The sequence below is a fragment of the Carassius auratus genome, chromosome 38, assembly GCF_003368295.1.
Source record: "Carassius auratus strain Wakin chromosome 38, ASM336829v1, whole genome shotgun sequence".
NCBI lineage: Eukaryota > Metazoa > Chordata > Actinopteri > Cypriniformes > Cyprinidae > Carassius > Carassius auratus.
The window spans coordinates 15,263,091-15,276,186 of NC_039280.1; the positions used below are offsets into that span (position 1 = coordinate 15,263,091).

General features: G+C 36.1%; 1 protein-coding gene across 1 annotated transcript; it reads left to right on the top strand.

Moving 5' to 3' along the window:
- The first annotated feature begins 341 nt into the window (after positions 1-341).
- On the top strand, positions 342-6,572 carry LOC113057205 (exocyst complex component 3-like protein 4). The gene is made up of 14 exons (XM_026224397.1): positions 342-975; positions 1,525-1,577; positions 1,990-2,160; positions 2,262-2,850; positions 2,946-3,027; positions 3,137-3,262; positions 3,463-3,563; positions 3,645-3,758; positions 4,608-4,731; positions 5,066-5,188; positions 5,271-5,423; positions 5,524-5,645; positions 5,758-5,899; positions 6,141-6,572. The coding sequence occupies exons 2-14, from the start codon at positions 1,553-1,555 to the stop codon at positions 6,141-6,143; spliced, it is 1,875 nt and encodes a 624-aa protein (XP_026080182.1). The 5' UTR covers positions 342-975; positions 1,525-1,552; the 3' UTR covers positions 6,144-6,572.
- Positions 6,573-13,096: the final 6,524 nt, after the last annotated feature.

Genomic DNA, 13,096 nt, shown 5'->3' on the forward strand with positions numbered 1-13,096 from the left:
GTTTTTTATAATATGATTACACTTCACTTTCAGTTTCCCAAAAATACAATTGTGTCTACCACTGAGAAACGAAAAAAAAGTGGTTATGCAAAGCATTATATGATTTCTTTATGAGCACAGCATATTCACAAAAAGTCCTGTATCGGTTTTTACAAATGGTTAGTAGGCTTTTATAAAAACCTAAAGGATTTGATTTATTATTATTGAAAAACTATTTTATTATGTAAACTACTTTAGAGACATCTAGTTTTTTTTATTATTATTATTTTATTAGATTAACAGTGCATGGGGACTATGTTAATGGTAGCTACTACTTTCTGTCAATTTGTAACAAAAAGGATGTGTAAACATTGATGTTAGAGGGAACAGGAATACTGCAGCAACGGTACGTTTATTGAACCAATGGCAAGATTAACACAAGCCAGGTGAGTAATGACTTGGATGACAAATTGTGGATGTAACAAAGAGAATAATAATATGAGTCTCATCCATTGCAGGTGCAGAGTAGAGCTCACACACACACAGAGAGAGAGAGAGAGAGAGAGAGAGAGAGAGAGAGAGAGATTGAGGATCATTGGGAGAAGACATGGAGACAAGGAGATTACTTGGAATTGATATCAATCGTCTGTAGACGGGCCTGACGAAAACTGTGTGTGTGTGTGTGTGTGTGTGTGTGTGTGGATTCTGGGAAGGGCAGTTTGAGACAGAATAATCAATGTCTTTTGGCTGCTTGTTTTTGTTTGGTCAGGGGCCTCTGAAGTAAAGAAAATGCAGTTATTCTTGTTGTTAGAGACTTTTATTATTGTCCACTAATCAAATAACATATTCTTCCATTGATAAAAGCCTCACAATGGTTTGCACAAAAGCCACATACCTGCCTTTACAAGTATACTGTAGATGAAAGTGAAAGTAATGTTCCTAGCTTATAAATACAGCTGCTCTGCGAAGACGGGACATTCCCTGAAAAGGTTTCAGGTAAGAGCTACACTTTATCACGTAACATGCTGTGTTCTTTTAATCCATTAATTCCAGGTGCAGAAAATATAGAAAAGCGAATCATGTTTTAGAGGTGACACTAAAGTCATTTAATTTGTCAGAAAGACAGAGAGTCAATGTAAAATGAAGGACAACCCTTTAGATTAAGTTTCACTTATGGTTTTAATATTTACTGTATATTATTATCATAATTATTTCTTGTAACTGTACTGTGCTATTATAGCTGTCATTTATTTTAAGGTTTAGTGTTTTGCCGATGAGTTAGAAACAAGGAAGAGCCGATGTTTGTTTTTAGTGTCGTAGCATCGGCTGTGCTAAAGGTTACTGTAGGCTGAAAGGTCTTCTTGTTTTTTTTTTAGTAAATAATTAACTAACCAGTATAAAATCACAATTTGCCTGATACGAATCAATGAAGGAGAGTCAGTGATAAGTGTCATTAAATAAAGCACTGTATTAAAATATGATTTTGGCTGATGTTTACTTTTATACAGTAATATGTTCTGTTTTCCTATCTCATGTAATGTACAGAATCATTCAGTAGCAGTTTGGATTAACAATGGAAAAATCTCCCACTTCTAATGGTAAATATATCATTGTCAAAGAAATTTAAATGACTAGTTTTGCATAAACAGAATAGAGTAAAATATGTTTCCAACCGGATAAGTTATTATTGTAATATGTGTATAAGAGCTATGCAAGTGTACAGTACAATTTACTTACTTTACTTTACTTTACTTTACTTTACTTACAGTACAGTTTATTTACACAATACAGTACAATATAACATGCAAAATAATGTAAACTATGGTACAATACAAAGCTGTATAAAACACAATGCTCAGTTTGATAGATGTGCTGCAGTAACATTTGGGTGCATCATTATAGTCTTTATAAAAGACTTTTGGGACCGTGAAGTGTTAATGTTGTTTGGAGAAGAAAAATTACATGATTTAAAAATTTATAATTTGTTTTAATATTTTCTGTTTTCCACAGTGAAAAACATCTTTCGCAGATTTTCTATATTTAGAAAAAGCGATGGGCACATTAAAAAGACACCATCTAGACGGTCAATAAAAAAATTATCATTCGAGGATAAAGACAAGGAAGTTACCCCACAGAAATTTGAATTTAAGGCCAAAGAGATTCCTCTAAAGCCATGCTCAGGTAAATCTTTAGTTAAAGATAGCACATTTAATGCATAGGCTACTGATCTCTCATATTAACAAAAAACACTCTCTCTCATTCCTGCTTTGCTCTCTCAATAGTTTTGCAGATCAAAACATATATAGAAACAGACATGCTGAAGGAGGCATATTTGAATCTGCTTTCGCTGGAGAAGTTAGAAAAGAGTGCTCTGGTTAATAAAGAGAAAGAAATCAATCTGTTGTATGATGCACTAAGGCACAAAATGTTTGCCATTGTACAAAACTCCAGTGATGTTACCTCACACAATAAAGAGCAGCTGGTGTATGTGGCCACCATTATCCTGGAAGAAGAGAAGAGAGAGAGAGAGGGAGAGCCAGGAGCGATGCAGGGATGGAGGGAAGCATGGAGGGATGCGGTACTAAACGGGGTTCGAGATACACTGAAGAAAGTTCCTCTGGACAGCAGCGAGCAGAACGCTTCCTGGTTGGCAGTGCATCTGGGGCTTCTGGGTAAAGCTGTTGGGGAGGACTTGGAGAGAGTGAAGACTGAGCTTCTGAGCTCATATCCAGCAGACTTTAATGTGTTTGAAACCTACGTGTCCTGCCACCATGAGGCTGTAGGAGAGCATCTAAAGAGACTTCTGGAAAAGGTGACAGAGCTGAATGATTACTACGCTCTTCTAGATTTCATTATGCATTCCTACCCCAGGTGAGGTTTTAAGAACAAAACGCATAAGTATCTGAATGATCCATCATTGTTTACATCAAGTTTCAATTCATTTGTATCTCTTTTGTGTTACTCAGTGATCTGCAAGCCCATAAGAAAGATCTTATAATGGAAGAGGATCTGAACAAAATAAAAACCTCTTACTGTCATTGCCATAAGGTGAGCTATTGCAAGGAAAGCGAGTTTAGCGGATTCTGTATTGATACAAAACTTTTTAGAACTTGTTTACATCGGTTTGTTTTTACTGTGATTCGATATTTAATATCAGGAGGAATTTAAACTTAAACTGGAGAATTTCAGCACACTTGAAACAGAAGTATGGAAAAAGAAGAAATCTCCTGAGAGAACAGAAGATGGATTTCTTACGTCAAAAATGCACATGGACATTTGTGAGGTCAGGACTTAATCTTATCAGTTTAAAAAACTATATTAATTATTTTATATTTTATAATTAAAATGCATTTTTTATTATTTATTTAATTTTCAAGCATTATGAATTCCTTGTTGAGTTCATGTATGATGTTTACCCATTTAAAAATTCTGAAATCACTTGAAAAAGTCTTTATAATTGCTTCTATTGATTTCTTTTGTTAGTTGATAGCAGGTTATGCTGGGAATCTTGAGAAGATCGATGAAAATCTGGGGAAATCAGTTGTAAGCTTCTGTTTAGATGAGCTAAATCAGTTTTATCCAAGGTTTGTGTCACAATATTATTATAGATTAACACGAGATCACTTCTGCATCTTTCCTTCTCTGACAGTTTCCTTCTGTTTTAGATTTGAAAAAGAGTTTTCACAGCACACTGTCTCTCTGTTGACCTCTGACCTGTTGGACTGCTGTCTTTGGGTTGAATATCACATCACCTACATCAACAGTTTGAGTTCACTCAAGTAAGTCCACTACGAGAAGAATTCTACCCTTGAGAAAAAGGAGTACACTTTGGCATACTTAGTTTGGAAATAATATATTTTAAAATAACATAGGTCCTGCTTTATATTAGGTGGTCTTAACTACGTACTTAAATGTAATTTAATCATTTGATACAATGCATTACATGTTTTTACATTGTACTTTAAAAAAAATCTTCATCAACATCTGTAATGAATGTTGCACTTTATTTTACAGTACATGTGGTATGTTCAGTTCACACTTAAGTACATACGGTATATTCTGGCCTTACTTTATGTTAGGTGGCCTTAACTAAAATTAACTTACATCAAAAGTAAGTACAGTGTATTTATTGTGTCTATATTGTAATGTAAAGCTCTTTTGCTGCTATTGAGGTGGGATATGGGTAAGGTTAGGGACAGGTTTGGAGGTATGGGTAGGTTTAAGGGACCAACCTTTAAAGGTGTGAGGTGTAAGGGATTGGTCAACAGTGTAATTCTACATGTAATTAGAGAAGTTCATTTCGGTAGCACTTTATTTTACAGTACTGTTCCTCATGTACACATGTATGTATTTGTTATAGTAATTACAATAACTAGATAATAACTAGGTACTACCCCTGAACCTTGTAATATTTTCCGACTCTTAAATGCATGTTATTTACATTTAAATAAAAATGTATCATAGTTTAAATGAATATGAAATGCAGCTACATTAGTTACATTACAAAGTTCATATTTAAGTTTAATTTCATGATCACTTCTGCTGTTTTGAAATGTGCTGTATGTTTAGTCTTCGGAGTCCCTTTGTGTGTCATGTCATGTCATGACATGTCATTGCTGTTGTTACAGAGAGAATTTGCAGTGCTATAAAGAGAGCTGTTCAGCTCAGGTGGAGAAGCTGGAAAAAGAAGTGGATGGACTGACTCTGAGACTCAAACAGACCCTGATGGATCATTTAAAATCTGAGGTCAAGGTGGGCCTAAATTGCAGATATATAACATGTACTTATTTAACTTATTGTCTTAAAGGCTTAATTCTCTTCAAATTAAAACTTGCTGACAATGTACTTAGACTCTGGCTATGCAAAATGTAGAAGAGTTTGTTTCTTCATCAGAACAGATTAGGAGAAATTCAGCAATACATCATTTGCTCACCTCTTTTTTCACTCTCTTTTTACTCACTTTTTTTTTTTTTTTAGATAAACTCTTCTTTAAAGTTTTTTCCTAATCTGAAATTCTGAAATAACTAGTCAAGAGCATTATAATTTTACAATTATAACCAATGATAGTGTCATTTCTTTCCTAAAGCCTTACATGGATGGCATGATGACAAAAAAATGGCTGAAAACTGATGAAGATTTTAAAGAAGTGATTTCTAGAGTAGAGAATTTTTCTGGTCTCTGTAAATCCATGAGAGCTCCATCAGCCCAAGTGAGTCTCGTCTCATCTTCTCAGAGATGCTTTTAATAACAGCTGCATAGAGCCACTTTTAACACAGTGTCTATGTTTACAGATTTTCGCGAATGATTTATACTATTATGTAGCCAAAGAATATGTCTCCCAGCTGATGAAGAAAAAATATTCATGCAAAAAAACCAAAAACGAAGATGCTGCCATAAAATTGAAAGAACAATGGAATGAACTCAGGAAACTATTTGTGGAAATGGTAAGATACAGTCCAGTGTCAAACAGTGTGAAATATACAAATCTTTTTTTTTTTTTTTCAAGGTACAGTAGATGCACTGAAAATATTCTTCTGTTGTTAGGGATCATCTTTAAAATGGCTTTATCCATTGGGAAATTACCTTAGTGACATTATTGGAATGGAAACTGAGAAAAATATAAAAGATCTGTTAAATCCACTGGTTAGTAATTACCCAGACATCAGGTAAGTGTTATAATAACTTTGAATATATTATTATTATAAAACAATACATTGTCTTGTTCACTTTACTAATACATGTAGTATAGCTATCATGGATTTCACTTTTCATTTCTAGCAAGAAGCAGTTGTCAGCTGTTCTGTCCTTCAGAGACAATGGTTTTAGCTTGGAGAAGCACAATGTTATTAATCACTTTACTGCGCTTAAACGGGATGCTGGGAACACAAATCATGAGCACTCCTTCTTCACTGACATAGAGGTACTTTACACAATGCATTGCACTACATTTTAACATAATGAGTCAAAATACCATGTTTAATTTAAATACATTTATAAAATAAACTAATTAATTGAAATACATTTAAATAAACAAGTGACATGACTCTGATTCTGATCTTACCACTCCTACCTTACTTATGCATACTTTATAAACGTAAGTGTTTTTAAGTACATAGGTTGATATGTATCCTCACTGAGTAATCACACCTTTGTCTTTACAGTGAGTTTTCTTCTGGTCATTCTGATGCTTCGGGAACAATCAGGAACTATCGTGGGGGAAAATTACTGAATAATTTATTAAAAAATGTGTACTGTACATTTTCTTGTTAGAATATACAAGCATTATTAGTGTCTTTGGTGCATAATTACTTACATGTGCTTTATATGTACTGGTAAAAATGATCTGAAAAAGCATACAAACATGTCAGCTGTGTTTGGAGTTTAGTGATCTTGTGTCCTCAAATGTAAGAGGAATACAGCTTGTCTGCAACCTGCCAATAGAGGGAGACATTAAACTATAGACGCAATATTTGCATTTCTTCCAAATTGCCTATACTCATGCAAAAAGAGACTAGATGGATTCAGTCTGTTTATCTACTGTGATATCAATCATGTTAATATGATATTTTAAATAAAATGTTGGATAAAACCGAGTGTGTGCTGTGCAACATGAACTCCAGATGGACCAAGCTCTTGCAGCAAAACGGTTTGGTTATTATCCTGTCCTTCCTTCTTCTTCTCTTTTTTTATTTATTTATTTTATTTTATTTTATTTTATTTTTTTTTTGATGCAAATTATAAACCTTTTTTTTAGCCTAAACCTAATATACTTTCTGATTTTATCAGTGACAGAAAAAAAAACTCGAAGCTAAAAATAAGTTTCACTGTAACTACAGTGTGTTATTGAACAGATTATTTCCTTTCACATGGCATTTGTACGTCCAGTTTTTGGAATATTTCTAGTGACTCGGATGTGAAATGCCACATTTATTTACATATTGATGTTTGATTTTGTCTCAACCTACTATCTGTAATCTATTGAAGCTGCAGTAGGTAACTTTTGTAAAAATATATTTTTTTACATATTTGTTAAACCTGTCATTATGTCCTGACAGTAGAATATGAGACAGATAATCTGTGAAAAAATCAAGCTCCTCTGGCTCCTCCCAGTGGTCCTATTGCCATTTGCAGAAAGTCATGCGCTCCCGGTAAAAAACAACCAATCAGAGCTGCGGTCCGTAACTTTGTTTGTGTTCAAAATGTAGAAAAATGTATATAATAAGCGATTACACCATGAATCCATTTTCCATACCGTGTTTTTAGCTTGTCCTGAATCACTAGGGTGCACCTATAATAAGTGTTTATATTCGGACTAGTTTTAATTTGCTTCGGGGGGACCGTGGCGGAGTAAACCCAGTACCTTTGTGATTCTTCATAGACATAAACAGAGAGATGTAGTTCCGGCTACGATGTTCTTCCGCAAGACGCAAGCAGTTCTGTTTATTAACCGCTAGAGCATCAAAAGTTACCTACCGCAGCTTTAAGGGATTACCATAAATATTCGTGAATGACAATTAATTTTTTTTTTATACCTTTCTACATGCAAATAAAGTGTATTTGTTTGTCTGTGTGAGAGAATGTGTTATTTCAGGACCGGCTAGCTTGTGTCCAGATATCCTGAGGATTACAATATAATATCCATAGTTTCTAGAATTAGATGTCATGAAATGGGCAGGAGGGTTTTTTAAAGATATTTGTAGTTCGGAGATTGAATGCCATAGGTCTCTGGCTCGCCCACAAGTCCTCTTTAGTTAAAAATGACACTTTGCTCACTTCTTCTCACCTCCACATAAGCATCTCTATCGCTTTTGCTTCCTACAAATCCATAATCCCATTTTTTTTTTCAACTTGCCCTACTTAACACAATCACAGGTCTGAATATTTCCTCCTCTCCTGTCTCTCAAGAGGATGCAGCTTATTCAAATATCTTCTAGCTGATTTGTATACAGTGACAGGGAGGCAGCCGATGACTTCCTGGGTGTCATGTGATTGTGAAGATGACGTGTGAGACTCAAGCGTGTGTTTGTGTGTGTATGAAAATGCATGTCATTGCCACTGTCTCTGGTGCTCAGTAAGTATTATATTTAGCTCATCATAGCATTCCTGATGTCAGATGCATTCCAGTGCTCTCTCTGTTTCTCACCCTGCCTTACCTTATCATGCGAAGCAGGAGTCACCCTGAGATACAGCACACGCATGCATGTAATCAACACATCAGTCGTGACAAATTATATCAGGTTTATTGAAAGCCTCATGAGGGTTACTAGACCCAGTTTATAACACTTCTTCACCAGAGGGCTAATGAGGCTAACATCAGTTGCAGGCTTTAACACTGACATTGTGCTGATGGAAAAAAAAAACACAAGTTGAAAAAGATGCATGCAAACTTAAAGCCAGAGATATATTTGGACAAAGATATTTCCTTTTCTCAGTCACGTTTTATACACATTTCTAAAATATTTGTGCTCCATATGGAGGTTCTGTTTCTTATCAGTCAAAGAGCTTTGATTACTATTATTATTGCACAGCATCTGTGTTTTTTTCAACCATCCCTAAACTTAGCTGCAGAACTTGCACCATGCATAATATTCACCCTAACAGCCATCCAGAACACACCAGCAACCACTTTTACAAAGGCAAACACCATTTTTTTTCGAACACATACAAATGAGTTTTGCTTTGAAATCTTATATTTTTTTAAGCTTGGTTTAATGGCTAACGAGGGCTGTGCACTGGTTTTAAATGCTGATTATTGCTTCACTATAAATAAGAGAAGGCTGCCCTAGTTTTCTACTCTCGTTTCTAGAAACAGCAACATAACACTTCAAAAGAAACCTGTTTTCAGCTTTAACACTGTATTCATCTGTTTGTTAGTTCTTAGTTTCAGAAACTCCTGTAACTGTGGTGCTCTTTGTATCCTGTGAATATAGTACAAAAATATAGCTGCAAGCAGCAATTAAGAGGCCAAGTACAACAGAGGCAAAATTAGGCCATTAAATACATTTTAAGAAGATTTTAATACAAATGTTATCTAGTATCACGATTTTATTATTTATCTCTTTTAACCAGTAGGTATTACTAAAACTGAGGTAGTGTTTAGTGGGGTGACAATGACACACAAGTTTGGTGTCAATATGCCAAAACAGAGATACATCCTCAGGAGCAGTTTGTCAATGCGGTAAACAAAAACTGCTTTGACATGAAATCCATAAATTTTGGCCAGTATGGTCTGAAGATGAACTGATTTGAATTTGGTGAAAATTGGACCAACGGTCTACTTGGAGTTAGAAAAGGTAAGTTTTTAGCATAAATCAAAATGGTGGACAAGAAGTTCAGCTGATTGTGGTGTAACAGGGCTGCGTTTAGCCCCGACAAAACATTGCACAAAGTTTTTTAAACAGAAACGGTGATGCGTTGAACACACTGTTCTGATGACGCAAGAGTTGCAACTATGGCAGCTGAGAAGGCCGTTCTTTGTGTTCTTTGTGAAGAATTTTCGAAGCCATCTATTTAGCCTCACATACTGACTTTATCTGTAGTTCATACGGTTTTAATACCCTGTATTTTCTTTCTCATTTTTTAGGAAAAGCACTTAATTACCATTGTTTATTTCTATACCAAATATCATACACTTGCAGTGTCATACACTTGCAAGCTAAAAATATAAACAACTACATCATTATGTTGATATCCTATATTTTTACAATAAAACTTACGACAAACATGTCTTCTAATATCCTCAGTTGTTGCATATACCGAGCTGCAATGAACACATTTGTACATTATTTTCCTTGAAGCCATTGTGCGAGTTCACTTTAATACCGCGTGCTTTATATACATGTTGCTGCTGATAGGACTGCAGTTCTGACACACCCACCAAACAAGAGAAAACGCATCTCAAACCCCGTTGCACACCGGTGCATGCATTTTCCAAGGGGCAAGGAACTCGACCGGAAGTTGAAGTCAGGTAGGAGCTGCCATCTTTTAGCAGAACTTCACTTGCGTTGGCATTCCCATTGACTCCCATTCATTTTGGCATCACTTTGACAGCGAATAACTTTACATCTGAGGCGTTTAAAGACTCTGTTTGTCCATTATTTATTTCTAAAGATACACGACAATGTATAAAGGGCTCCATTACCTTCTATGTTACATTATGGCCCCGTATAAACAGTTTTTGTAAAAAATAGGCTAACGATTGCGTCATAACCACTCGTCTCTCTGTCGCATTACCGTACAGACAGGTGGAGAAGCTCGCAGGCAATTAACTTAATATGGCGTCCTGGCGTTACATTTTAAAATACTATACAAAATAATGAATCAGAATACTTACTCCTGCTCACTCACGCCAAAGAACTCCCCGCTCAAGCTCGCCGTCTCTGCAAGATTAACGATGGCAGTTTGCACGCACAGCCACTTAGAAGATTTACATCTGGCAGACAGGTTGCTGATGTCGTCAAGCTTCGTTTGAGTCTGCGCGTCAGAAACGGAAGTGCTAAAAAACGCTAAAACTGGGCTTCATTTGTCTCAATTGAGTTCCAATGGGGTCGCTGTGTCCATTTCTTTTACTGTCTATGGCATTTTCCAGGAAACATGGCGCTCAACCCGGAAACCTTAGCAAAACGTTGCGCACCGTTTTGAACTTGAACATGCCCCTGGTATAGAGGGTGTGCATTGACAACATTTTCCCGGCAGAACACGTCCCCTCAGTCGGACTGAGTGGCAAAAGACCAGAATGTATATCATAGTGAAACTGCGAAAACATAAGATGGTAAATATTTAACTGATGAGTTGTCAATACATGATATAACAATACAATATATAAAGTATGATTTTACAGCAAAATCAGCATATTGACATAAAACGATAACTGCAAAATCCGTGTTTCACTGCCTGGGGTCCATTTGTTTCTGTGAATTTCAGCGATTCATTTGCTTCTCTTTTCTGAAGTTTTCGGCAGTCTGTAAAAATATACCTCAGATTTCTTGTCAAATCTATTTGTACAGTCAAACGCAAAGCTCTCTCTCGTTTTAGATGTGTTTTGTGTTTTCATTCGTAGCATTCACACTTACAGTAAAACCAATGCTGCCAGTCTTTTTTTTGACACTAATACAGCTGATGGTGTAGTACCCACTATTGATAATCTCGGCATGATCCAATTAAACTATCAAGACCAGTCTCTTAACAATAGGAAAAACAAATCAAATGTTATCAGCATTTTTTTTATTTTTTAAAAAGTATTGACCACAAGCTTTTTGAGCCCCTTCAGACCAGTGGTGAATACACATACCAAATTTCGTAAGAATACGCCAATGCATGACAAAGTTCAAAATGGCCGACAAAATGGCTGGCAAATTGTTTTGTTATTTGAGAACGGTTTGACTAATCAACTTAAATTGAACTTTTTGTCTAAAGATGATCTGGATTTTCATGAAAATCAAGCAACAGCCTAGGAGCAGTTCTAAAAAGCTTATTATTATAAAAAAAAAGAAAAAAAAGAAGTTATTGCCTGATTACACTTCTGAACTAAAGCAGATAACTTCCTGTTTTAACCTGTTTGTCTATTCCACAATACTACATAGACACTAATTGAGTATGTCTGTATTTATTGTTCCCTGTGAAGTTTTGTATCTATAGCCTGTGTCTAGTTATGTGTGTTAATTATTGGTCCTGTAAAGACCTGTCATGCATTAACCATCAGCTGCATTCTATCTCTGGAGACTGTATTTTGCTTCTTCCTCTGCCATGCAGATGAGAATGACATGACTAACTTAAGCGTCAAACATCTGTTGCAAGCATGACACACAGGGGAACCTTTTGCTTGTGAGAAGCTAATTTTGTTGATGCAAATGTACAGCTTTGCATACATAATAGGTCTACAGCCAGACGCAAAACAAAGGACTGAAGTGAAATGAGCACAACTTTGCAAACAACCATGGCTGACATGAACCAGAATAAATTAAATTGTTTTCTTGCATGTAATCTGGCATTTGCTGACCCTGAAACAACCTTTTTCTCTTCTTTCTCCCTCCATCAGAGATGTTCTCTCTTCCTCAAATGCACTTGTGTCTGGGGATGAAATCAAAACCGAGCTACTGTCGTTCCTTTTGCTGTCAGAGAGAAAGATTGTGACTGAGAGTCACCATTAAGAGCTGAACTGCATTTTGGGTAAGAACAAACAGAATTGGTAACAAAGACAGAAGCGTAGCCCTCAAGTCCCAATGCATCTCATTTGATTCAGTTTTATCTTGATGGTGTAGTTTTAAAAATCAATGATAACATGAGAAGATGAATTGACCTAGATTTATCCAAAGAAGGTAGATTCACACTTCATGACTTAGTTTCCATTCAAACACCCAGAGGCAGTATCTGTTTTTATATGCTGTCTGACTGGATCCCTTTGATGTAAAAGTATAAATATTGTTTGGCGGTTGAATATGCCTCTATGCTCCCTAAATTAAATTAAATTAACAAGAATAGGTTTCATATTTTACGTGGCAACAAATGGACTTACCCTCCTGATCTTTATGTCATTGTGTAAGCTGACCTAAGCCTCACCCTCAGTACACCGAAAGGCTTATAATAGAGTTCTCATGAATGCTGTCTCCACAAACAAGCACTGACAGACAAGTGACAAGCTCTTCATGATCCATCTGTCACCTGAGCCAAACCTGCCTGAGTAGGTGGAACAGACTACACAAATAAGCAAACGCGCAGGCATACACTACCAGTCACATAGTGAGAGAAAACAGAGAGGTGTGAAACTAATAAGTGTGCACCAAGGGCACAAGATCATGATGATGTTTAGGAAACTGTCTATTCAGTGTCAGTGTCAGTGTCAAGTCACTGATCTACATATCAACCCTAATTTTTCCAAAAGATACAGAACCCAAAACAGTTTGGTTAAAGTAATAGAGAGAATACACAAACACACACACACACATATATATAAATATATATATATTGTGACGAGCACTCCCAGAGGAATCGGCGTCGCCCTGGAAACCAAAGCAGAACACCTGCACGTCTTCGTCACCGGCCCCTCGAAGCGGACAGAAAAACTTCCTACCGATAACCTGTGTGCACGGAGACACTCGCCAAGTACCGGCCCGTGAGA

Bases quoted from the DNA above. Each gene is read 5' to 3' on its own strand.
- LOC113057205 (XM_026224397.1), top strand. From the start codon at position 1,553: ATGGAAAAATCTCCCACTTCTAATG. The intron at 3,263-3,462 runs GTCAGGACTTAA...TTCTTTTGTTAG, and splicing joins TGCACATGGACATTTGTGAG to TTGATAGCAGGTTATGCTGG. The intron at 3,759-4,607 runs GTAAGTCCACTA...CTGTTGTTACAG, and splicing joins AACAGTTTGAGTTCACTCAA to AGAGAATTTGCAGTGCTATA.